Genomic DNA, 27,222 nt, shown 5'->3' on the forward strand with positions numbered 1-27,222 from the left:
AGTGGGGGGCAAATGATAGGGTATAACCCGGTTAACCAACACCCGGGTCCTTCAGAAGCAGCACCCGGGTCCTTCAGAGGAACCTCCACCCCGGGTAGCCACCAACACCACAGGGCACCCCCAGCCTTGACAGGTGAAAACAACCCGGACATGATTGCTTACCCGGGCACATGAAACTTACTACTCACCCGGATACACATGTACCAGCCGACACTTGCTGCACAAGGCGCAGACTGACACGATAAAGACAAACATAACGGTCAACTACTGGCGATAGAGACAAGCCAAGGAACATTCCAAAATACTACTCCTACGCTGACACCTGGACACGTGTAGGGGATCAAACCCCTACACGTGTAGGACCAGGATCCAGGTACGCACCCTTGAACCCTAATCCTTGGCCTATAAATAGGACCAAGATCAGGAGTTCAAGGGTAACTTCTCTTTACACTCATTCTCTCACACACTTACACTCAGCATATACTCAAACACTCTCAGCCACCAGCAACCTCCAGCCAAACACCTTCACCCACCACACATAGATAACACTTTCTCTTATCTTTATCCTTCCGAAACCTACGCTTACTCTCACGCCGGAGGCGCTTTGGGGCCAAACCCCCCCGCCGGCGTTGTTTTGTAGGCTCCCATCCAGTAGCTACACCACGGAACCACCAGTCACGGCGGAGGAAGGACCGGGATCGGAGACTGGCGTTATCACACTTCATTAGGTCTGACACGATCTTGTTATCCTAAATTTATTAGCCAGGCCTAAGCAAAAGGACAACATTTATGTAGGGGAGAACAGTGGCTTTAAGGAGTGATTATTAACTAGTCTCCGACTTAAGCAGCTTATTAGCAAAATGTTGAAGACTTACATATTTGTTACTAAAATGAAAATGCAATTCTAGAAAGTGCCACTGCATGAATGTAAAGGCGAAAAGGTCAGGACCAGACTCTAATGTACTGTGATAGATTCGGACGATGAGAAAAGATTGAGAACAGAGGATCAAAGAACAAAGTACAAGTAGTAGTAGGAGAGGATATACCATAATGCCAACAGCTTTACAATGATTCTCCAAAGTTAATCTAGTCATATTTGTGACTAGGTTCAGTACTATTGTATATCAGTACAAATCATCTTCTGCTCATATCGACGACTAGATACAGAATCATAAGATAACACTCTTTCTTAATCAACATACTGTTGGAGTTGTCCAGCATCTTCTTAAATCGAAATGTTGGCTCCGACTTCTACATTATAAAGGTTATAGTAGCTTTTTTGGTATACTAATACGCGCTTGATCCTAAAAAGTGGTATCAGAGTAGGTCACGAGTTCGAATTCGTTGAAGACATTCTGTGCGGGTTTGAATCTTGTCAAAAATAAGCTGAGTGTGTTAATTAAATGAAAACGCAAATCAGCTACAATAACGGAATACTCTGTAGATCTGCATTCAGGTTATTGCAGTTTGTATAAACATGCTGAAAGACAGTAGATAAATAATATAAATCTGGCTATATAAATAATTCAGAACTCGTCTCTAAAATAGTTCATACTTCCACTTATAAATATCTTAATGTCACAGGGTGAAAAAAACCAAAGTCATTAAAAACGCCAAAAACAATAAAGACTGCAGCACTCTTTGTATAACTCAAAACTGCTGGATGCAACTTAAAACAGGCCAAACTTGTGCTTCATCTGTTCATCATTGTTACTTTTATCATTGGTTACTTTACTAGGAGCCGTGGATTTTGAAATTATGGATCCTAATAATCTTCAAGGATTCAATTCTTATATTCGTCAACAAGGTCGTACTCTGTGCTCTTCACTACCTAGAACAACCGTAATTGTACCCGTGTCTGATACTTGAATAATCAAAACCCGACATTGTTCCAAACCATATTTTCTGAGTTCAAAGTCATGCCTTAGCGAATGCAGCCTTGTTTTACACAGAATTTACACTCTGAATCCATTTTAATGTCAACCGGAATGATGAAAGCATTGTTTCTTGGTTTACTTTCTCTTCTGTTTCTTCGGTCCTCTAATGCACAGATAGCTGCTTCGGAGACAAATGTTCTTCTCCAAGTCCAACAACTTCTTGAATATCCACAAGTGCTCCAAGGTTGGAATAACTGGACAAATTTTTGCAGTCTTCCTCCCTCGCAATCTCTAGCTGTCGTTTGCTCAGGTAATCATATAACAGAATTGAGTGTCGTTGGAAATATCACAAATCCGCGAAGTCTGTCCAAAAATTTCTCTATTCATTCATTCTTCTCTACACTAACAAACCTTTCAAATTTGAAAGTTCTGTCACTTGTTTCGTTAGGACTATGGGGTCCATTACCTCGTGACATCGATCTTTTAGGGTCTCTTGAAGTATTGAACATTAGTTCAAATCAAATCTATGGAAACATTCCTGCATCCATTGCCACAATCAAGAATCTTAAAAATCTTGTTTTGGCTGATAATGTCTTGTATGGGAGAATTCCGAATCTAAAAGGTTTACAAAATCTTGAAGAACTTGACTTGAGTAACAATCACTTGGGGCCTAGATTACCATCTTTAAGTGGCAATGTGGTTAGTGTCACTTTAAAAAACAATTCTCTGAAATTTGAAATTCCTTCTGCTCTTCAAAGTTATGACAGACTTGAAAGACTTGATCTCTCTGCCAACAAACTAAGTGGTCCGATTCCTTCCTTTCTGTTTTCTCTTCAATCAATTCAGTACCTCAGTCTGTCCAGGAATCATCTCAGTGGTGAACTTGCCAAAAATGTATCCTGCAACAAAAATCTTAAGTACGTGGACATTTCTAATAATTTTTTGATCGGAAAGTTGCCTGTTTGCATCCAATCAAATTCTCAGAACCGGACAGTAATTAGTTGGTGGAATTGCCTGTCTAATTCAAGCTCAAAATATCAGCACAGATACTCATTTTGCCAGAAAGAGGCCTTGGCTGTCAAGCCTCCAGCTATGAATCAAAAGAAGCGAACAACCATGAAACTTGGGATTGTTCTTGGTATTATTGGAGCAACTGTGGGAATTGTGTGCACAATTGGGATACTTGTTTTCATCATTTACAGAAGAAAAGCAGCTGCAAAAGCTAGACATCACAAAGATAATGGCTTTATCTTCGACCAAAACCCAGCCCGGGGCTCTCCTATTGTGGATAGCAGTAAGGCATTTCCTTTTTATATGATATAAACTTAATTCTTAGCTTGTTCAAACATCATACTTTCTGATCTGGCTTAATTTTACGCGTTTGCAAAGGGCATAGACCACAAACAATGAGAAGAATGGCAACCTTTGGTCTCCCGCCTTATCAAATCTTTACTTGGGAGGAAATACATGATGCAAGCAACAACTTTGACTATTCGAACTTAGTAGGGGAAGACTCTCAAGGGCAGGTAAAAACTTTTCAACCTCGGTTCCGTACCTTGTTTCTTCCTGCAATTTTAGTATTTTGGAGATTCTGTATCCGTTAATTCTATTCTTGTTGCACAGACTTGCTTAATTTATAGAATTTTCACAGGTCTATAATGCTTGGCTTAGGGACGGATCTCCAGTACTGCTGAAACGTATGAACGTGAAACATAAGCATTCACCTCAGATAATGAAACAGTATAAAGAAAGTCTATCGAAGCTAAGGCACCAGAATCTAGTCAGTGTTCTTGGACACTGCATTGCTAATAACGTAGGCAATCCCAATTTGACCACTATTTATGTTGTTCAAGAATTCAGTATCAATGGATCACTGAGGGATCATTTCAAAGGTATCAGTTATCACCATGTATTCCTTTTAAGTTAAGATTTTTCTAAATTTGAATCTGTTTATGATGCATCCTCTATGTAGACTGGAGAAAGCGAGAAGTTCTCAAGTGGCCACAGAGAATGGGCATCATAATTGGTGTTGCAAAGGGCATCGAATTCCTGCACAGAGGGGTAGCCCCGGGACATTTTGGGAACAATATCAAGATGAAGAACATAATGTTGGACGAAAATCTCAATCCAAAAATCAGTAGTTACACATTGCCTGTTCCTTCTAAGGTCTGTTAACACAACAAAAGTAGATTTTAATAAGCGGATTTTCTAATGTGTGCCCATGGGCACACACTAACAACCACTTTCTGGTTAGGTGACAGATTTTTATTGGCTCCAATTCTATTAGTAATGATGGCTCCCTGTATGCACAAAAATGTCCACCAATCAAAATCTTCTGCCTAAGTAAAAAGTAGTTAGTGTGTGTCATGAGCACACAGCAGAAAGACCCTTTTATATATAGCGTCGAACTACTTATTCAATATTCAATTGTTCCATGTTTCAGGTTGGTCTTGAAAGCCCTCTTAACAGGGATGTAAGGAGCCCTCTTAACAGGGATGTAAAGAATTCTGAGACGGCCCGTGAAAGCTCATTATACGCCTGTGAAAATCCCGAAAAAGATGATATTTACCAACTCGGTGTAATTCTCCTACAAGTTATTACTGGCAAACTATTCAACTCCAGGTCTGAAATAGCTGAAATGAAGCTACAGGTACATGTAATGATCTCATTTTCTTTTATTCACTATGTTACATCTCCCAGTTGTACTTAAACAAGCACAATAAACATCTTTTGCAGCTGGAGACAAACTTAACAGATGTCATGCCAGACTCATCACCAAAAATGAGTGACTTAGCAGATCCTTCTCTACGAGGAACATTTGCATACGGATCGTTAAAAGCTGCGGTTGAGATTACTGTCCATTGTCTCGAGGACGATTCGAGCTCAAGACCATCGATAGATGATGTTGTTTGGCACCTGCAGTATTCAATCCAGGTTCAAGAAGGATGGAACAGTAGTGGAAACCTGGACACCAGAGTATGATGTGTATATAAAATCTTTGGAATGATTTTGAGTGTAACAAGATTGTTTTTATAATTAGTGACATTTCATAACACTGAACTTGCCTAATTGGGCAACAAAGTGGAACAGCTAAATAACTAAAAATGTGCTCGGTTCTTTTGTTAGATTTTTGGGGGAGAAAAAGTTTCCATGGAATGATGCAGTATGTGAAACTCTGTTTAATAAATTTATAAAATTTGCTCAAAAAAATAAATTTATAAAATTTCTTTAATAAATTTCGATATTTTTAAACCTTGATATACGATTCTTTTGATACACATCAATTTTTTATACTTTTCTGGAATAAATGATGTGCAATCTCTCTACAGATTTCTTACAGACCCGTAGAGATTCGACAAATTTAGCCATCCATAAGAGGGACAAAGTATGATTGGAGTATGAGTTTTTCAAATTATTAATTAAATTGTTTTATTTTTAATATGTCAAAAAAATTTTAGCTAGAGGTTTTCGGTTGTCGAGATGGTACGACATAAACAAGTTTGTGTTTTCCACAAAGAGCCCATTTAAATCATCAATTCGAGTAGTATTTGACAATCATAATCCATCGAAAATCACCGATACAAGGCTGTATATATGGTTTACGTTCTGGGCCTTCTGGCCCATAAAACAAAAGGCGAATAGTGCGGAGAACACTTCGTCATTCCCAAATTCAAATGCTTAGCGCCTCCTCGCTCTGCAAGTCCATGTCAGTTTTTCTTTCCCTCGTTGATTTAATTTTTTATATATTTTATAACAATTCAATTACTTCAATTCGCGCGCCAGTAATTCAATTTTTTTCATTTTTCCCGCCATTAACCTGATCTATTTTTCTGATTGTATTTCTAGTAACTTCGGCACAATAGCACGCCGCTCATTTAGTTCGTATTTGAGTTCGAAATTACGGTGCTCAATAAGTCATATTCACATGGACGATAATTGTAAAAGCGGTTGTAGAGGTGCTTTGGTTGTTTTAGAAGGCTTGGATCGATGTGGTAAGACTTCACAGTCGGCTAGACTTGTTAAGAATCTAGATGAGTTAGGCTACCCGGCTGAATTGTTCAGGTTCCCCGATAGAAATACTGTTATTGGACAAATGATTTCGTCGTATCTCAATTCTGATTCGCAGCTGGATGATCGAACGATTCACCTGCTTTTTAGTGCAAACCGTTGGGAGAAGAGGTTTGTTTCGGTGTCTTGTCTCGTGTTATTTTCGGATATTTTTAAATAGTCTTCTTATTGTCTAATATTACATGTTAGGACCATGGTTGTAGAAATCGGGAATCAAAACTAATCAGTTGACCTACCGATTCAGGATTTACAGGAGATTTGTTGTTGTTTTTTTGGATAAATCGGAGATTTTTAGTTAAATTGGATTGTAATTGATAAATTGGTGAACGTTTTTTTAAGGATTAATTAGGGATTTTTAATATATTAGGGATTCTTAGAATATGGTTAGGACTATAGTTTTGTTGTTAATTATATGACCAGAAATTGGAAGTTTAGTTTATACTCCCTCTGTCCCATTTAATTGTATACGTTTCTTTTCAACTGCTCGACACGCATTTCAATGCTCTTATAAAATATAGTTCTGTAACTTATTTTTGTGATTTTCTTTTTCTGAATAAAAATAGAACATCCAAATTTTAATTCAAAAAAAGAAAATTTTAAAAATAAATTACACAACTACACTTTACAAGAGCATTAAAGTCCGTGCCGCGTCCCCGTCCCCCAATGTATACTACTCAGGGGGACGGAGGGAGTATGTTTTAAGTGATTTATGATTGCGATATTTTCTGGTTCAAGGTTGTTCCTACTAATTACTGCGTAGTTATCTATTAAAGACATTTATCACAATTAATAGAAAAGGCGGAATAAATTAATGCCATTATCATGAAAAAAAAATCACCTAGTAAACATTTGTTGTCTAATTTGTTTACTGATTGTTGATTTGACTGATCAAATTGGCCTGCCTTATGTGATTCCCAAATGTTTACTACACAACTCTTGTAACTTATGCAATAATATATTTATCACCATACCTTGCATTTGGACACATTCGATGTTCTGCTTAGATGATGCTTTGCTAGAATAAGAGTTCATCTGAACTCTTAGTTTTGTAGGCCAGAAGAGTACTTTATTAAGGGGAAATTTTGCAGATCGCTCATGGAATCTAAGTTGCGGAATGGAATAACTCTTATCGTTGATCGGTATGCATATTCAGGGGTGGCATTTTCATCAGCCAAAGGACTTGATATTGAATGGTGCAAGGTGAAATTTTTTATTTTTTATTTTGTTGATATGGGGTTTAAATTTCTTTTCCTTTTTTTTTTTCTTTTTTGTGTATGATAAAACCCAAATGTCTTTGTTCAGGCTCCAGACATGGGGTTGTTGGCTCCTGATTTGGTGTTGTACCTTGACATATCTCCAGAGGTACTACTGCAATGTCTCTGCCTAAATTGGGAGATTTTAGGATGTAATTTTTATAAATTATTGCTGCTTGCTTGTTTCTCTAGTGTGCTTAGAAGTTCTATTTTAGTTAGCACCAGCAGTACTATCTGTCCACCTCTCCATACATATCTCTTGAGTACTTACTATGGTCATCACATTTGCTAATGTGTAGGGATTGGACATAGAATTGAGTCCTTGTGTTTAAGCAGAGCCAGGTGCTCTTACTTTACTATAGGGCAAGCCGGTGATAGATGCTTTAACTGTAGCTTATTTCTGAGATGTCTCAATGACTATGGTCATTGAGCTTTGGCTGAAGTTTTTTTTCAAAACATGAACTGGGGTGTAGAAAATAGAATCTTAGGTGGGAATACCCAGATTCAGATGTTCTGGAAAGAACCGTATTACTTTTTGTCTACCCTTTGCATGTAGAGCTATCAAATTGCAACCTCAATGGATGTAGACGTGTCTTGCATTCTAACTTTCTATATATTACCATTTTCTTTTCCGTTTAATAATTGTGGCTAGGAGGTTGTTTTACTTATTGATTTACATTTATTGAGAGTTTGGGACCCTTTAAAGCGGTAACTGAATATACCAAATAATGATTCATTAGCAAGTTTGTTTATTATTTCAAACTAGCTTATAAACAATGTGTTGCGCGAGCATGCTCTATTATTTTATTAATGTTTCTATGATTATACTAGCTTATCCTGTGCCCTGCACGGGAGACTTACAAATTTGTTATTTTATCGTATGTATTTTAATATTTAATTTCACTGCGAAGATAAAATTATGTTAGAATAATATGTGTATTAATTAAAATAGATTTTTAAATTATTAATAAATGTGTCCGAGTTAATATATTTTTTATTGGGTGTGTGAAATAAGTTTTTATTTAAGGATGTTGAATAAGTTTTTAATATTTTAGTCCACCAAAAAACTAATTAAGAATTGGTCCGAAGAGATATGTTTCAAGGAGAATGTTTAAATATGTTTTAATTATAGTAAAAAGGTTTATTAGAACATTTTGGAAATTAAAGAGGCCTGTTAGGCCCAAATACAAACCAAACTCTTAAAGTTTTGGTTTTAATAACTAATAAAAGGATCTATTTGAACATGTTAAAAATTGAGGAGGCCCAAATATCAACAACTGACCAAGCTTTTAATGTTTTGTCTTTAATAGTGTAGTATAGATGTAACTTTTTAATAATATTCTGCTGTAAATAATAAATTTTAATTCAAGTCAAAATTTAAATGTAAATAATAGATTTTAATTTCAATAGGTACTGAAATTAAAAAAAAAAAATTGTTCGGATACAGTTATAATTTTATTTTGAGAGTATTCAGTCTCTAGTTAAAATAAAATTGAATGTAATAATATGTGGTTGACCAAACTCATGTTTATATCTTTAAATTAATAAAAAAAATGTTTAATTTGAATTTTTGTTCATGAGAAATCTTAGACCTTCATGTTAAATAAATTTTTGTTATTGAATATAGATGTTCTTATTAGTTTGTTTTGGAAGATCTTAGGGTTAACTTAAAAGGGATAACCAAAAACAAAGGGTTAACCAAACTACAAATTGTAACCATGTTTCCTTATCATAGTTTGTTTGCCTTTATAAATTAAGTATAGATAAGTGAATTTACTAGTCACAAAAAACGAGCTTGCATTATACTTGTATGGTTCAGAAGGGCTTTGCTTAGTTATGAACCTTACCGGCATGGGGAAAAGTTGTAATGGGATTCTGTAAGAAATAACCAATTTTCAGAGATGTGATATGCAGGAAACTATAGACTGATCCAAGGTTAAGTATTCTAGGACAAAATTGTTGGCACAACATTTAGCATTATAGTAGATTATAGTTTACTGTGTTTAGCCTGCTTTTGCATCTCCTTGATCTTATCCCATAGTTCAATCTGTTGGCTGACTAGTAAAAGCTTATTGAAATAATCAGAAAGCTTCTGAAAGAGGAGGCTATGGTGGTGAGCGATATGAACAGCTTGAGTTCCAGAAGAAAGTTGCCAAGTCATACGAGATTCTTCGTGATGCCTCGTGGAAGGTAATTAGTTGGATCAAAAGCTGTGGTTCTTATGTTCATTGTATCGTGTCTTCTGTTTTCCTGTAATATACAACTTTATCTTATTATTGAACATACTCTATTTCCTGCAGTACTATATACTAGAAGTTATTTTTGATAATTTGTGAGAAGTAAAGACCATTTCCTCTCTGATATGACTACAAAACCCACAGGAAGGATCTAAGTTAATTTGGTGTTTGGCATATGACATTAAAAGTACAAGCCCTTCGTTACAATTTGCAATGACATCATGTTTAATTACTGCAGATTATAGATGCTAACCGTACTGTAGAAGATGTCCAGGAGCAGATAAGGGACATTGTATTGGATTATGTGAAGACATGCAGAAATGGAAAATCTCTATCCCAACTTTGGTTAAAGTAAATCCACTGGGAAGCTCAGATACGCATAAAATCGATTTCCACCTGTGATACACTCCATACTTCTCGAGGATTCGATTTTTACCTGCAATACACTCTATACTTTTCGAGGATTCGAGTTGCATTACTGAATGTTTTTGGTTAGATATCCTAATTAATTGGCTAATCCTAATGGTTTCTGCATCGACAACATTCTTCTCTTTTGAATTAAGATGTGAGAAGGTATGTTAGAGAGTGTAAAGTTTGTCAAGCTGCAAAATCTGAAACTGTGGCTGAACTTACAGCCTTTACGAATTCCATCCTTCATCCTTCCACTGCTATTATTGTGGCTTTACCTTACCTGAATGTTGTGTTTAAGCTACATGAATGGCCCAGAAGTGTTGTTAGTGACAGTTTTTTTTTCTAAGTTCTTTCTTGCAAGGTTTAGTTTATTTGCATGGCACGCATTTGTTACTATCATAAGTATATCATCTTGAGACAGATGGCTAAACAGAGATTGTTAACAAGTGTCCTGAGACCTATTTGAGATGTATGCGTGGGGGAAATGAAAAAGACTGGTGTAAATAGTTACCACCTACAGAGTGTTGGTACAACATACACTTTCACTTTACAAATCAAATGACTCCTTATGTGGTAGTCTCTAGTCTGTAATCAGTCTCCACCTCTGCATTTCCCTTGCTCCCTTGTTTGGCGAAAGAATCAGCAAATGTGGATGTAGATAGAAGTATACTTAGAAGTTAGAAGAGAACAGATGATTCCAACTTCCAAAGGTCATTTGTTAAGGGCATTGGTGCTTGGGTCTGGCGGAAGCTTTGACATTGGTGCTTGGGTCTGGCTGAAGTTACATCCCTATAGGCAAGCTTATGTGCAATTGCGAAGGACCCAGAAGTTGGCAATGAAATTATATTGTCCTTTCCAAATTGTGGCTAAAATTGATTAGGTAGCTAAAATTGGCAATGATGTGTTTCATCATTCATGTTTCTTTACTCATTATCTTGGAAAGGAACTGCAGCCACAATAAGCAAAACCATGCGAGGATGCTAAGGAACATCAGCAGGCTCAGTTCGTACAAGTCAAACCTGAAGAACCGTTGCCAAAAGAACGAGAGAAGTCATGAGGTGTGTTGAAGCTGTATATGAAAAGTGACGCTGCCTACAACCAGTTGATGGTGAACCACTATTAAATACACTGCTCATTTTAACTCGTCAAGTGTTAAATCTGCTCACGCCCATAGCTTAGCACGGGTTGGTTACACATTTAAACATTTGCAGTGATGGACTCTGAACTTTTAGATTTTCTCAGCATTCTATAGCTTCTCTACTTGTTTTCTTCGTGGTCTTGTTACCGGGGCATAGGCTGCATTGTGTACTACCATACATGGGTTAAATTTCCGATCTCTGATGTTGTATTTGGTTAGAGACAATGGGATGAAATGAGCAAATATAAAAGAAAATAAAAGAGGTTTGAAAGAGTTTTGAGAATAAATAAATAAGTGTAAAATTGTGATGTAATTTGAGAGAAAATTGACTGTGGAGAAATGAGAGGGGTTTGAATTCTAGTATAGGGATAAGAAATGGAACGGGGGAACAAATGACATATTAAAACAATTATTCATAATATAGTTCAAATTTTATTTCATTCCTTCCGAATTCCTTGACTAAACGTAACATAAATTTATTTGTTTGGTGTCCAACCAACCATTCTAAGAGTACATGATAATTTGACTTGATATTACTGTCAAATATCCTTTAAAGGGCATTTATAGTTTGAACTCCAACAATGAATGTGACAAGTATCTGGCTGTCCCTTGTTAACCCCGAAACATTCTTGAGACTCATAAGCAGGTTTAATTGACACTGGCTTGTTACCCACACACACATTTTTAGGGCTACACAGCACATAAATTTCCCCACCTCTTTCAACTTCCTCAGAGACCATATAGACAAGTCATATGGTCCTTAAAAACAAACAAGACAGCAAGTAATATGATAAACGAGTTTTAAGATACAACTGCAAAATGTAATCAGATATGTTGTACAAGCAGAAATTCAAGAGTTTTGCAACATAATAGTTTCAAACCACTAATATTATTCCAATTTCCAACACGCCATTGAACAACTTTTGAATTCCAGAGCTTGCCATTTGGCCATATTAATCAGCTGTCCAACTCTGCTCTACAACCTCTCTCACTCTTCTGTTGTACTCGCGTTTGTTCTCGCTGAACATTCTTGCAGCTTCCGAATTAGCGGGTGAATTTGGATTTGGGTCACAGAGCAATGACTGCAAGAGATATATTTACAAAAGCAAGTGTGGGTCAGCACCACATCACAAACAAAACTTGTTATTTTTAAACTTTTTATTTTAAAAGCAAAGGAAATAATTATATTGATGATCTAAGAATAGATAACAAGTCAGACAGACGAAGAACCTATAACAACTACTTCAGGGTAATTGCCATGAATAGAACAAAACTATATAATTCATCTCATCTAAATCTGTGAGCACCCATAACACATATATGAATGCAGCCACAGTAACAATTGTTACAAGAGGTGACAACTAGCTTAATCATCTTGGGATACAAGAAAAATTGCAACTTATAAGTAAAAAATTTAACATCCAGCCATAATCTGGACTGTACATAATCATATGTCAACTAGATTGACAGGTCATGCTTAGAAGACCAAAACAGAGGCACAATGTAGTGGGCAGATGGATACCTGAATGGAGGTAAGAATAGCAGCCACATCATAAATAGGACTCCACTGATTTTGCAGAATGTCCAAGCATATGCTTCCATCAGCGTAAACTGGGCAAAATATAAGACAGAAAGTTAGGCCCCATATAACAAATGTAAGCAAGTTGATAACCTCTTCTCAATTTTAATCCGAAACCATCATTTAAGCTATGTTCAGATTCAAGAGTATAAATGTTACTAGCTTTGTTGTGGTGAAGGTAGCTTTTGTTCTCAAAGTCAAACAAAAAATACTAAGTTAAATGGAAGAACAAAATATCTACAAACTACTCAAATCTTCAAAGAGAAGAGGAAACGGGTCCAAGAAGTACAACTTTAGCCTCTTAATATTTTCTGACAAGTGGTGACTCTGATAAGTGGGTATGCAAAGGCATTACACATGAAGAACCATTAGGAGCCCATTTGGTTGGGCTTAAAATTGTGACTTATGACTTAACATGACTTTATGTGATAAGCAAAGATTTTAAAATGTCTATTGGGGTAATTTCGACTTAATACTTGTGGGTTATTAAAAATGTAATAATTTCAACTTTAAGCCGGTTTCTGACTTATTAGACAAATAGACATTTTCCAGCTTAAAGCCCAGACTTAAAACCCACACAAAGAGGCTCTAGGTTTATATGGTAAACAAAAATTCTAGAAACTCAAATTCAAAAAAAAATCTCAGATTCATCTTTGCATACATCATACATGATACAGCTGTGCTTCTAGCTCAACACCAATTCTAAGTTCCATACATTGAAAATCCACCAGGTACCATCCAAAACTCCATCTTTGACACTTGATGACATCCATTTAGGTGGCATGAAATGATCAAAAAAACTACGTGACTCGAGATAACTACATCCAATTATAAATTTGTCTCAGATAGCTACTGTTTATAGTCCTTTCTCGATCATATATAGAGTAATTACTGTCAAACAGAGGTCAACTACCAAAAGTAGTGTTTGTAATCTTAATACTGAATTTGGTTGACAAGACTTGGTACAGGAGCATGGAGAAAAGCTAGACAAGATGCCGCAACTTCTGACCCAAAGGAAAAAGTACATTAATGATATAAATAATCAAACAAATTTGCTGGAAATGAGAATCGAGCTTCATCTATCAGTTTAGCCCAGATGGCTTATTAGTCCTATCTCCATAAAATCTGTACTGGATTATCATTTCCAAAACAAACTTAATTATCATATTACTGTTGTTCAAATATTTAATTCAAATCATAAATTGGCTGAGCAGACCAGCTCAAAGAGCAAAAGCAAATCTAGCTAAAATATAGTAGGTAGCTAAAAGTTCCTCAAGTAAAATGAAGACACAGGTATATGCAGAGTTAATCAAGTATACCACTGGACAAGAGTTTGATAAAAGCCGCAGAAACCAAACAAAGAACCAATAAGACCAAGTTTCATTACTTAACTTTATTATATGACAAGGCCAACTGTTGGCAAAAGTAAGTTGTATTTAAAGGGCACAACTCCAATAATTAAAAGCGCTCAAAGCTGCAGATACGAACTTTATGTATGTCCTATGTTAAAGTTCCAACTTACTGTTTGGATGGAACATCCGAGAAACAAAACGCACAGTTGGTGGCTTATTTGGATAATCCTCCGAGAATTGAAGTGTCAACTTAAACGTACCTGATGAATAAAGAAAAAAACAAATAAAATAAATTTAGGATGGTTGATAAAACAGATTCTAACATCGGAGCAGATCATTCATTAGCTTGACGTAAAAAAAGAAATATGGAGTAAATGATGATATGACTTGCTTAGCATCTTATATTCCTTTATGTGCAACAGAACATTAAAATACTACACCAACAATTCTGCAATGTGTCCCATATTTTTTTTAAGGAAATGTGTCCCATAGATAATAACTAATTCTCTTTCTCTGTACTTAATTTGCATATTGCAAGAATCAGACTAAAATTAATTAAAGTGCACCATAGATGATGGTCAGCTTGGCACGACAGTCGAGTGTCAAGTTGATATCTGATACTGCTAGGTCATTGCTTCAAATGCTATTTCCGCACAATTAGATAGGGTGATAGATCACAGACCAATATAATCAAGACACGTGTGAGGATAATTTAAAACAAAGGATAAGCTTATGCCGACAGGATTACACATTATAAACCAATATTGTAATGACACGTATGAAGGATATCTCATCACCAACAAAGATAAAATATCCTTTACACACCACAAACGTTATATTACCCTAAAACATCCTCTTTAAGAAAAATAAGGTAAGGGTTGCATCAGATGGGATCCTCTTTAAGCGCAATCCACACTTAAAGCTCACAACACATAAAAACTCCATATACACACACACATATGTAGATGCTAAAACATACCAAGGACAGACAATAATAACAATAAAATTAAAAAACAGGTCACATTAATATTTACATGACAATAATCGATATACATCTTGCTATTATAGTAACAAAAGATATTAATAACTGATTTCACTAGTGACTAAAATGTTTTAATACTTACGACAAACAAATCGACTTTAATAATTTATCAAGATTCTTAAAACCTCATCAAGATCATCATTAGGGTTTTCAACACCCTTAATTCTTCTTTTTTAAATTTAATCTTATTTGTTAGTGCATATGTCTATTTCATTATACCGATCTTTTCTTTTCTATTAGCTGCTTGAGTTTATTTGCATTACACAGACATTTGGGGTCATCCGAGTTCCGACTTTAAGATCTAATTCTGATTGCTGGCCGTTTTGCTTTTTCAAAATCATCCAATTACCAATGACGCACACGTGTGCACAACACACAGTGCTTATGCAATTCAAGTAGTATTACATTGATTCACCATAACGATGCGCTTTGTCGTTGCTTCACACATAAGCACTCTTTTTAACCATGCTGGGGACGACTTTTTATACATAAAAAACTCAATATCTTTGCAAAATCCTTTGAGAAATATAATCCAGATAAATGAAACCTAAACTGCCATGCAATATAAGAAACAATGTCGTCTTTACGTACCTCCGTCCCATGGAGTGTCATCAGGACTGCAAGCCAATATAATGGATTAGTTACTTAAAATGAAAAATATTTTGTAATTCATCAAAGTAAACAGTAACTAATACACAGAAATTAACTATAATGAGCATGACCTACCCAAATATAACAGCATTCCACAACATGATATTGTTGTCTTGAGGAGCGCCACTGATGCCCGCAGGTGGATCTTGTTGCAGCCTCTTGAAATCCCTCATAAGTCTTTTCCTCGAAGGTGTTGACATCCTTCCCCCCTAATAATCATATTGAAGACACATAACACCACTAACTCCAGAATTTCATAAAGACTTATTACACATAAGAACCATGCTCATAAAGAGACCTTACTCCCTCACATACAAATATGCAATTGCACGACATAATTAAAAACCCGTCAAGCCCAAAAGTATACACATAATCCAGGGTTTGCAATCAATCCACAAGACTATAAGCCTTTGACAAATTTCATCAGAAACATAACGATACCTAATTTCAAGCATCAAATATCATAAACCAAATTTTAATTGATCTCCATCACAAATTCCACTAAAAAAATCTCGAATTTCGGGCTGAACTAAATCGATTCACCTAACATGTTAGTATTTATTCTTAAAAAAGCCAAATAAAGCTTCAACCATCACTTAAAAAACCCTAAATAAACAAAATTAAATTTTTCCAAGTGAACCCTAATTTATTTAATCAGCTAACACTAGCATCAGATTACAAGATTAAACAACAAAAAAGAGTAATAAAAACCCTAAAGATCGAAACTTTAAGTAACCCACAGCTCAAAAATCAAAACTTTCACAAGAAAACAAGAAACCCTAGATCCAAAAACAAAGAAGCTCCAGCATAAATAAAACAAACCCATTAATATATGTAAAGAAAAGCAGTCTTACTCGTAAGGAGCACCGGAGAAGATCGGAAAATAGTGATGATAATTGAGGTGATGCGACAAGTAAAAGTGAAAAGAAGAGAATCAATAGATATAAATATTGTGTGTATTTTATGTATCACACAAATATAACATCCATGGTTATGAATATAATAAAATGGATCAGAGGGCTAGGATTTTCATCAAGTGGGGTGGAGAAACTAAATTATTTTTATTCGGAGAGAATAAAAATATTCATGAATCATGACTTTCTTTTTTGTCGATTTTCCATGTTTTCTTTGTCGGTATGGTTTACTTTTTCTATATTTCATTTTAATAGAGTATTTAACTAGTAAATATTATATAATATCTTATCTTATATTAAATAAATACTTAATACATTTAATGCAAGATTAATGATTAAATAGACGTATCTTACACAAAATGTAAAGAAAAAAAATAAAAAAATAATTATTTTATTTTAAATATAGGTCATTAAATTAAGTACAAATAATCATTTAATTTTTTTTCCTAATTATTATTATTATCTTAAAATTTATTTATTAAATATATTTTATTATAACCGTCTAGACGAGTTTAGGTGGGATAGTAACCACGTCAAACTTATTTCATTTATAAAAAATTTTAAATTGAGTAAGATCGACTGATATATGTATAAAAAACTCTAAACAAAATAAGAACCTTTCCGCGATATTCCCCAGTAATCATGTAAACTTATTTTAACCGATCTATGTATAAAAATATCTTAAAATGAGCAAGATCGTTTTAAGTGGTCATTTGATTGAAGAAAGGGTACAGGGTTAAGAAATCAGGATATAGGGTTGGAATAAGGAATCGGGTTGAGATGGTATGGGATTGAGGTGTCATTTTTGATATCATATGTTTGGTTGAGTTCTGGAATAAACATATCTGATTTGAAATATTTTTAAGTGATTAACTATAATTAATTTAAAAAATTTTGAAATAATTTTTTTATATATTTTTGAGTCCTCAATTTCATCTGTTACCAATAATTTGAATTTAAAGATATAAATAAAAGTGAAAATAAAAGAAAAAAGTTGATCCCTCAAACCCATGTTTCATACCCACCTCCTCCCTTGAAAAAAAATTCAACCAAACACAACCCATACCTAATACGGAAAAGCATGAACCAAACGACGATTTATGTATAAAAAGAATCTTAAACTGAGCAAGATCGTTTCGGGTTCGGTGATGTTTAGGGAGTTGCATGGACCAATTTTCAGAACACAAAACTACCTTTGATCATCATATGTCATACAACCTAACTTAACTTCTAAGGACTCCAAACCTAATTTGTTACAAACTTAATCACAACTTGTTAACAAAATGTGGCCAAAACCTATTCAAATCAAACCTCAAAAAAATACGGATTTAAAACCCCCATTTTCCAACATTAAAAGGATACCTCAGCATATGTCACAATACTGAAGAATATTTATATGACCACACGATTAAGTTGTTATAGTTGCACCACTACTCACATATTAAAGGCAATATTCCAATACACCTCTAATATACTCCCTCAATATACTACTCTCGTCCCATTTTAACTGCTTTTGACTTTTTTATACGTATTTTAAGATGTTAAAAAAATCACATCTAAACATAATATTTTTTTATAAAATTTATATCAAATAAAAGTTCAGAATCTAAACTTTTATTTGATATAAGTATTGAATTATTTTATTGAGTGTAGATATTGTTTTTTTACACCTCAATGTACGTGTTAAAAAGTCAAACATCAGTTAAAATGGGACAGTGGGAGTAATATACTAGATAACCACAGACTAAGCAGAAATGGAGAATACTATGCAACATCATTGTTTACAAGAGTGAGCGAGTGAGATGAATAGCACTCCATCCCAACAAGAAAAATGAAACTGGTGGTTTTCCCACTAATAACATCTGGTGCTAGTTACTACAAAATTTAAATCAGTTGCTCACCACTACTTCGGCGGAATCTGCCGCAAAGTAGTTGTCAAAGAAGTTGGCGGGTTCGTATATGAAGCAAGATATAACGTCACGGAGTGTAATTACACCAACTATTTCTTTACCATCGCCTGCTACCACGTAAATCCTATGAACCGACTTTGAAGCAAGAATATGTATGACCTCCTCGAGAGTTGAATCAAGACTACATGTGACTGCCACACCTACCTTCTGGGTAGTATGAAGTCCCCCAGCAACGGTATTGATGAAATCACCAACAGTAACTTGCCTGAAAGGATGAATTGGAAGTGTGGATCATCGATCATTGATCATTGATTAACAGGGTAAGATACTAATTAATAGTATATAAACCTTGAGTAGTTATTAGTTCTCGATTAATGAGCTTCTCATTTTCCAAAAAAAAAAGCAGCACCTCTATGTTGTCCTCAACTAGAACGGTGTTCATCGATTAAATAAGCATTGATATATTAGACAATGTGACCCAAAATGTTGTTAATAAGACCTATCTTCAGTCTGCTAAACAAATTTAGAATTGTCACATCTAATTAAGTACCTGAAGTTGGAGAAAAGGTCGTGGTTGAGTAACAAGTATCTAATATCTCGTATGCTTAAGCTGCCCACAATTTTCTTCTCTGGTCCCCCGACTACAGGTAGACCCCCAATTTGGTTATCCTTCATTTTCTTGAAAGCTTCTAATACTAGTTCAGTATTTTCGATGGAAATAACCTGAACAAAGTTAGAGGAAAAATATTCAAAACTCCCATCTTAAGCAATCAAAACATAAATATGAAGTTGCAATCAAAACATAAATCTGAAGTTTCCAGGGATATGTCACCTCATCACTTGACATAAACGGAAGACCTAGTTCAGTAATTGGATGAGCAGAAATACTATCAAACCAGTCTCTTCCTTTGCATCTCTCAAGACCCTTTATAACTGCAGACTGAGTTATGTAGTTTGTTATGCATGGTTCTCCTCTTTCAACTACAGGTACATTCCTCAACCTGTACTTGGAAAGCAGCAATAACACACACAACATCGAGCTATCTGCTGATACTGGAATAAATGGTGCCCAACGATAAGATTTCACGACAGATCTCACCTGTAAAGTGTAAATAATAACTACATCAAACTTATATTGTTTCTCAACAAGCAAAAAAATTGAGGGAACTTCTCTGGCCGCTTATTAAAATTATGTACCCAAGCTTGTAAGCTAAATTATATCTCACTCTTTGTCACACCCCTCAATGTATACATACACGTAAAATGAAGCTCATCATTTCATATTTATGATGGGGAGCAAAACACAGCAAGTAATGTTAGAAATTTGCTCTATTAAAAGTTTGAAGTGGAGCAAATTGGCATAAATCCATGGCCATGTTTGTTTGAAGGGATTATAATCCTCGGATTACTACCTTACTTATCTCAATTGTAAAGGATTCATATTTTAATCATTGTTTTAGTTCATTTCCATAGGACTATCTACCTTGTGAGAAAAGGTATTATAATCGACAAAAATGAACCAAAAAGGTGATTGCAATCAATACCATGAGATTATAATACTTTAAATTTAAAGAGATTATTGTAGTTGTTTGGGGATTTTAATCCCTTCAAACAAACATGGCCCAAGTATATCTACTACTCGGGATAAATTGACGTCTTACATCATTGTTAGATAGATAATTTTTTCTAGCAATATCTATAGTGAAGAAAAATGATGTCCTTGTATAAGTTTCCTTTTAAAATTCACAGAGATTACCGCACCTAATTTTATGTTTTGTTTGGTAGGATGAATCTAATGAGGTGAGTCAAGTGTGAGAAAATTTAGAGGTGGAAGATGAGGATAGATTAGGCGCGAGTGAAAAATATGATAGTGCGAAAACTTTCTGTTATGATGAGTTTTATGAAGGATATACTCAGAGATACGAATGAGCATTCAATTGTAAAGTGGGAAATATGATGGAGGGAATGACTTAATGCATATATGTTCACAAATGTAGTTCCAATTCCATTCACTTGCCACATTCCTTTCATCCAGTTGGATACAACATTGGAAAGTGGTATCACATTTGACAGTGCCATTATCTTGTTTATAAAGCATCATAGATCACAAATATGCTTACCGTGGTAGATGTAAAAGGCTCTTCTTCAAGAAGGACTTTGTAGAAATCCTCGCCCATTTTATCAGCAGCAGAGGCAGCATCTTTTGACATCCCCTTGCCCGCAGCAACTCCACTAACGACAGCAGCTCCAACTGCAGCAGCAGTTATTCCTGCAGCTGCCACAGGACCTGTTGCACCCACTGCTAATGCTCCAAGAGCACCAGCAGCACCTGCACCTACTCCAGCAGCTGTGGCCGAACCGGTTGCTAAGACAGCTGCAGCAAATTCCGCACCCTCTAATACCCACAGAACAATTGCAGAGTAATCTAAAATTCCCAAATACCTCTCTCTCCAGTCTACGGTTTTAACTTCATCAGTCACTTTTACAGGTGCTGACAAGATATTGGCATCTGATAGAATCTTAATTGCCTCACCAACAGATTGGTCTGCTTGAATTTCAATCACTACAAAAAAAAAAAAAATGCAAACTCACACAACTAAATAATTTCGATATCTATGTGCAGAGGCGGACCAAGTTTATAACGTAAGTGGACTATAGGAAAATGCTTGGTGCACATAACTGTGTACAAAAACATGTACATAATGACATGTGGTGGATTTTAATTGGATGCCCCCCCTGCATTTACACCAACCACCCCAATTAAAACCCGCCACATCACTTGCCACATCATTATGTACAAATTTTCTGTACACAATTATGTGCACCTAGCACTACTCGTGGACTATAAGACCCAAATAAATTTCACAATACAGTCTCTAACAATTCCATATCTAGCTTACAGTTCCAAAAAAGTCAAATATAAGGTTGGTCGACATCGGAATTCTACACATTCTGCTAAATTTGTGTCTTCCCTAATATTGTAACTCTTTGACATTCAATGTTATACCTTAACTCAATCAGAAAAATCAGTGTACAGGTTTGATCTAAAATCTTGCTCAAGTTACATTCTTCTTCCGAGAATCATAAAATTTTAGCTAAAACCTACCTCTTCTTATATTCTCGCTAGTCCTTCACAATGCACATATACGAGTGGTGAAACAAAATTAGAAAAAAAAAGAAAGGTAAACAAGTTATGACCTTTGCCTCTAGGGACTTGCGGGAATGAGGAAACAGGTATTCTTGCGAAGGCATCGGTTAAGGTCTCCTGCAATGACATTGGCAATTTCTTTCTGCTCTGAACCATATCAAAGTAAGAACTATAGCTTGGATCCATTAGTATATCTTTTGGCCCTTCTGGCCCTGCCATATCCAAATCTTCTGTCTCTGCCATATCCAAATGTTCTGCCCTGATCATAAATTAAACAAATAATAGCTTACACCTTGACATTATTACTGCCACCCTTTTTAACAACAAGAACTTTGATCAAGAATACAATCACATATCACACCTAGACATTCTCAGATATAAGCATACACACATCACTTGTTAATATGAACAAAAACATTTTAACAGAATCATGTGATGAATTAAAATCTTAATCAGTTTAATATTGTAACAAAACAAGGGCTTATAAAAAACATGCAATAGATTTAAGGAATATTGTAGAAGACAATGGTGTTAATAAATACCTCTGGGGGACCTTTGGATTAATGTGTCCCTGCAGGAAGATGAGATTAGAAGATTGGGAAACAACAACTGGGTAGTAGTACTTGTTTTGTGTGAGGGGTGAAGACCTGACACGTGTGAGACAGGTGTAAACATAAAATTGACCCAAAAGAGGTAAACTTTTTTTTTTATTCTTTTCTCAGGGGCACTTAAATTTTTCCTTTTATGGAAAGCGGGACTTAATTCAGATAGCAGTAAATTAAAAATTAGTTTTTCTAGTATGTCATCTGCATATAGCAACAATGATCTGCATATCCTGCCAACCATTTTTTCAGGTAGGTGATAAGAATTGTATTGGCTTCAGTTTCACTGATTATAATAATCTATCAAAATCTTCTTCTAAAAAAAATAATTATTAATATATGCTCATGGGCACATACCAAAGATCCATAAAATTTTAACTAAAAAGTGAATAATTTTTCTCTTTTCTCTGAAAAGAAAATATTTAGATTAACTGAATGATATTTTAAAAAAGCATTTATTAAATGGGATTAATAATATTGTGAACTCAATTAGGAAATTTGGAAGAAAAGAGAGAAATTTATAAAATCTTCTCCTATTCATGTTTTAAAAATTTTCTAAAAAAGAAAGCTTTCTTTTCTTAAAAAAAAATTAAATATGAATTTTTTTCTAAATATTTTTATAAAATTTATGAAAATTTATTTTTTAAATATCAAACTCTTTTAAGAAGGAATGACAAGGGGATACCGGGACAGAGGGAGAGTATTTCATATTGTACACTATGTAGATCACTCTGTAACTAAAGTCTTCCCAGTTGATGTTTGATTATGAAAGTAAAATATATCAATGTTAGGTTTCTTTTAAGATTGTGGAGCTAAATATCTTCCTGATAACATGATAAGTGCATATGTAAATATAAGTATAAGACAATTCTGTGTTAAAAGTTAATTTGAGTGATACAAGTAGTATAACAATCCGAGTTGGGTTCCAAATATGAGACCAGAGAGCTAATCTAAGCATGTATCTAAGAGCATCTAGTTAAATGTGAGTATTTACACACTTTAGCATGAAAAATTTCACAAACTCGAGAAAAACAAATCAACAAGAGGTTGTTAATGCACATATCACAACTTGAAGCTTTGCTTGATTATTCATGCATGCTTTCACTAACAAGGGTGGCCTGGTTTGCATTTGAGAGCACCTGCATATCTTGTCAGCCTCCCTGCAAAACTACCAGGCTTTGCTTTGATCAGATTCATCTTAACAGCCTCACTAGAAAATGGCGGCCCGGACTCCACGAAATATGCTCCGTTAGTGAACTTATCGCCTTCGGATCTCCACTGCCAATGCTTCCATACCTCTGGCGTCGCCTCCCTCTTTGTCACCTTGACAACAATAAAAAAAAAACTAAAACTTGACACCTACTAGTGAAAGCAAAAACAAAGCGATCCTAGGCAGGCTAGGGTGTCTTGTAATACGTCTTTTCACCAGAACAAAAACAAAGCGGTAATAATAAAATCATGCAGAATCATGAGATTTGAGCAAGTACCTCCTTTGCATGGCCGTTATCAGGGCCCTTGAATCGGTTGCCCTGGCAAATGATGGTTGGAGCAGAGCTCCCACCGATGGCATACATTTCCCATCGATTGTAATCATTGTTTATTACGTGAACAAACCCGAAACGAACCCTAGGCATTCTCTGCACCAGTCCCTTGCCAAATCTGTTAAACGCAACAGTCACTTGCATTATCTTATCGGCCTCACATGAATCACTTCCACCTAACAACATAACCTGCAATGCAACAACTTGAGTAAACCAGCATTTTCCGAAAGAATCATGATCAATCCAAATGTTACTTGTTATTACATACATGATCATGATTATTGAACTTGTTATTTGAGATTGTAATGGCTGTTGATCCCTGGATGGCATCAACCTGGCCATCAGAACATTTTCCGAAAGAATTATGATCAACCCAAATGTTACTTGAACCATAAATATTAATCCCATCACCATCACTTATTGTTCTAAGTCCTAGGTGAAAAACAGAATCCCTCACAATTCCTCCTGGGGTGACTATAATGTGATGAATCCTAATCCCATGTACAATCACATTTTCGACAAACTGTAATGTAAGCCCGGCTCCATAAGCAATATGTACAGTTTTTCCTCTGCCATCAATTGTCTTGTTACTCGTTATTATAAGTTCTTGCTGCAGCCTAATGACCATAGATTTTGAAAATATAATCCACAATGGTACTTCTTGAATCACTGCATGTCGAAGTGTTCCTGGTGCTGGATTCTCAACATCATTGTCAGATTCATCAGTTACAACATAGAATTCTCCGTCTTTTCCCCCAGTTGTTCTGCTTCCGAACCCCCTGGCACATTCTGCCAGTCTCTTTCTGTCAGTTTCCCAGTCAGCTCGACACCTCCAGCATCTGTCAATTGGATTTGTCGCTGTGCAGTCATCTGATTCTCCTAATAGTCTCCTTGTCTTGTTTCGTTTTAGGATTCTGCCAACATTAATATAAGAACACGTAGGTACTGAAAAATAGTATACTAAAATCAAAATCAAGGTTTAAAAAAATTCAGAACAAGTACTCACTCGCCAACTTGCTTGTTCACGTTATCAGTAGTTTCCTCAGGATGAGGATCATATGACTTTTCTGCATTTTCCTTAGCTTTCTTGGCACGAGCGAGCAGAAAATCATCAACTTCTGCAATACCAGCATGCATACAGGGGAGAACAATTGCTAAAGAAAAGAAAAAAACGAAGAAGGCCAATTTTTTGCGTCGAAGAATTGGCATTGTTGTTGATTATGTCTTATTTTGTTATTGTTAGGTACTTAGTAGCTGCATTCTTCGAATATTACTGCCAACCTGTATTCATATAGCCTAAGCTATTCGCGGTGATTCACTTGTTATTTGCTAATATAACAAAAACAGAGTTTGATATAATGGAAGGTTAGGAAAAATTTGGATACATGAGATATAGATGGCAAAATTAGAATGTCACAGCAAAAGGTGAAGCCACAGGATGAAAGCGAGAAAGCTGCTAGGCCACTCATCCATGCATCTCTTAACTTGAGATTTAACCTTACTGCTAATAGAATCTGTTAGTCACTCTCTATTCTTTTCCATTTACCTGTAATGGATAAATATTTTTCCGCTGACCAGAATACTATTACAATGTTTTTTGTTACTAACATACATCCGACTGGAAAAAAACTCTGAAAGATAAAAATCTTAGAATAAAGCAATTTTCCGTCGGACCACAATATATAACGGCAGACGAGAAAAGATGCAGGTCTTCTTCAAAAACCAGATAAAAATTGATACGCGCGTCATTTAAGTTAACTACACATACAAATGACTGATACTCCCTCCGTCCCCTGAGTTATATATATATTGGGGGACGGAGACGCGGCACGGACTTTAATGCTCCTGTAAAGTATAGTTTTGTAACTTATTTTTAAGATTTTTCTTTTCTGAATAAAAAATTGAATGTTATATTTTTATTTAGAAAAAGAAAATTTCAAAAATAAGTTATAGAACTATATTTTATAAGAGCATTGAAATGCGTGTCGAGCAGTGAAAAAGAAACGTATAAAATTAAATGGGACAGAGGGAGTAATAAACTTTCAATAATGATTAATGATTAGCAAGTTATTTAGAATGCAAATACATATATATGAACTCTGCTGTGTATTTTGCCACTGATCAACAACGGCTGATTTTAGAGGTGTTTTCTCTGTCTTATGCATATATGGTTTATTTACAAGTAATTAACGAAGACATGTTTGATTATGTTAAATTTATTAGGCTAATATCTTGGTGTTTCTGTACAACAAGTTATTCGGAGCTCGATATTATCTAATTTACTCTTCGAGAGACTATGTTGGCCATGTAAGCCATACAGCCTCGATTGCAGGTGGGAACCAAGTTAAAGTGCTAGTTTTTATGGTTTGGCACAAGGAACGGCAAGAGGTGGCGACGCTACTATTGCTGCATACAGCGTCTGCATGCCCATCTTTGGATGCACTGATGAAGCTATATTGGCAGCTTTTGATGATGCAATAGTCGATTACAATTTCGATAGGACCTTATAAACCTTGTAAACGACTCGATTGCAATAGGAGCTTTTCATGCAAAGGAAAGGAACATTCTAACTGTTAACTCTGCAGGAAATGATGGTAATGCAGCAGGAACTGTAGAAGGTGTTGCCCCTTGGATATTTGCTGTTGCAGCCAGCACCACTGATCGAGAAATCATCAATAAAGTTGTTCTGATGTGGATTCTGCATTTGTAGCTAGGAAAATGGATGCTTTCAAGAATCCAGACACGAAATTTGTTTATGGAGCAGGGTATCTTGTACCAGTACATGCTGCAATCCTGGTTTAGTATATGAGACATCTGAAGATGACTATATCAAAACTAGGATTTTTTGCCCGCTACGCATGGTTAGAGAGATGAATTTTTTCGCAAAATTAATTGTGACTAAATTATCGAATTAATTGTTTGATTTAAATTTTTTATTTTACTACTAAAACTTTTTTTTTATAAAAGGTTTAGAGTTGATTTGAGATGGAGTAAACTCCGTTTCTGCTCCCTTGTTGTCTCTAATAAATGCTATTGCAGTTAATTGCTATTTGCCCCATGTTAAAATTGCAAAACTGAAAGGGAGAGTTATTCTACAACTTCAGTGAATAAATAAATTTAAAATGTGCATGTAGCAGCATCCTAATATTAATATGTATTAAAGATATATTAGTATGAAAAAAAAACATATAGTAAATAATAATAAAATCTTTTATTTAAAATTAATAAATTTAATTTTTATCTTTATGTCTCTTTTCTAAAGACATTTCTTTTTTATGATTACAAAATTCATTTAAAAATGTAGGAGGTGCATGTAGCACCATCCACAATTTTAATACTTATTAAAAATAGAGTAGTATAAAAATACATTTTTTATTTTACCAATAAAACTTTTTTTCACAGCAACCTTTTCTAACGTATTTTACTGATAAAATTAAGAGTTAATGTTGAGATGGGAGTCAACTCCTTGGGCAGTTAAAAAGAAGAGAGTTAATTCCTT

General features: G+C 35.1%; 5 protein-coding genes across 6 annotated transcripts; 2 read left to right on the forward strand and 3 right to left on the reverse strand.

Moving 5' to 3' along the window:
* The first annotated feature begins 1,672 nt into the window (after nucleotides 1-1,672).
* Nucleotides 1,673-5,004, forward strand: LOC108197435 (probable LRR receptor-like serine/threonine-protein kinase At1g14390). The gene is made up of 6 exons (XM_017365054.2): nucleotides 1,673-3,171; nucleotides 3,267-3,403; nucleotides 3,529-3,769; nucleotides 3,850-4,043; nucleotides 4,321-4,527; nucleotides 4,614-5,004. Exons 1-6 carry the CDS (start codon nucleotides 1,932-1,934, stop codon nucleotides 4,857-4,859), a joined length of 2,265 nt encoding a protein of 754 aa, XP_017220543.1. The 5' UTR covers nucleotides 1,673-1,931; the 3' UTR covers nucleotides 4,860-5,004.
* Nucleotides 5,005-5,427: 423 nt separating this feature from the next.
* Nucleotides 5,428-9,920, forward strand: LOC108197847 (thymidylate kinase). Of its 2 annotated transcripts, none has more exons than XM_017365564.2 (6): nucleotides 5,428-5,583; nucleotides 5,724-6,056; nucleotides 7,034-7,145; nucleotides 7,248-7,307; nucleotides 9,284-9,388; nucleotides 9,674-9,920. In XM_017365564.2, the coding sequence occupies exons 1-6, from the start codon at nucleotides 5,552-5,554 to the stop codon at nucleotides 9,788-9,790; spliced, it is 759 nt and encodes a 252-aa protein (XP_017221053.1). In that variant the 5' UTR covers nucleotides 5,428-5,551; the 3' UTR covers nucleotides 9,791-9,920. The 2 variants fall into 2 exon arrangements, with proteins under 2 accessions (XP_017221053.1, XP_017221055.1); XM_017365566.2 differs by lacking the exon at nucleotides 9,674-9,920 and adding an exon at nucleotides 9,499-9,644.
* A 1,850-nt stretch (nucleotides 9,921-11,770) lies between these two features.
* LOC108199902 (ubiquitin-conjugating enzyme E2 2) lies at nucleotides 11,771-16,604 on the reverse strand. The gene is made up of 6 exons (XM_017367927.2): nucleotides 16,463-16,604; nucleotides 15,684-15,817; nucleotides 15,549-15,574; nucleotides 14,086-14,175; nucleotides 12,507-12,595; nucleotides 11,771-12,066 (listed from the first exon to the last, which is right to left on the reverse strand). The coding sequence occupies exons 2-6, from the start codon at nucleotides 15,806-15,808 to the stop codon at nucleotides 11,938-11,940; spliced, it is 459 nt and encodes a 152-aa protein (XP_017223416.1). The 5' UTR covers nucleotides 15,809-15,817; nucleotides 16,463-16,604; the 3' UTR covers nucleotides 11,771-11,937.
* Nucleotides 16,605-18,268: 1,664 nt separating this feature from the next.
* On the reverse strand, nucleotides 18,269-22,233 carry LOC108198803 (SNF1-related protein kinase regulatory subunit gamma-1-like). Its single transcript, XM_017366580.2, has 6 exons — nucleotides 22,123-22,233; nucleotides 21,631-21,839; nucleotides 20,553-20,995; nucleotides 19,265-19,531; nucleotides 18,983-19,155; nucleotides 18,269-18,697 (listed from the first exon to the last, which is right to left on the reverse strand). The coding sequence occupies exons 2-6, from the start codon at nucleotides 21,821-21,823 to the stop codon at nucleotides 18,412-18,414; spliced, it is 1,362 nt and encodes a 453-aa protein (XP_017222069.1). The 5' UTR covers nucleotides 21,824-21,839; nucleotides 22,123-22,233; the 3' UTR covers nucleotides 18,269-18,411.
* Nucleotides 22,234-23,023: 790 nt separating this feature from the next.
* Nucleotides 23,024-24,981, reverse strand: LOC108198420 (pectate lyase). The gene is made up of 4 exons (XM_017366174.2): nucleotides 24,730-24,981; nucleotides 23,992-24,637; nucleotides 23,670-23,912; nucleotides 23,024-23,505 (listed from the first exon to the last, which is right to left on the reverse strand). Exons 1-4 carry the CDS (start codon nucleotides 24,930-24,932, stop codon nucleotides 23,287-23,289), a joined length of 1,311 nt encoding a protein of 436 aa, XP_017221663.1. The 5' UTR covers nucleotides 24,933-24,981; the 3' UTR covers nucleotides 23,024-23,286.
* Between the last annotated feature and the right edge of the window lie 2,241 nt (nucleotides 24,982-27,222).

The sequence above is a fragment of the Daucus carota genome, chromosome 8 (genome assembly GCF_001625215.2).
Source record: "Daucus carota subsp. sativus chromosome 8, DH1 v3.0, whole genome shotgun sequence".
NCBI lineage: Eukaryota > Viridiplantae > Streptophyta > Magnoliopsida > Apiales > Apiaceae > Daucus > Daucus carota.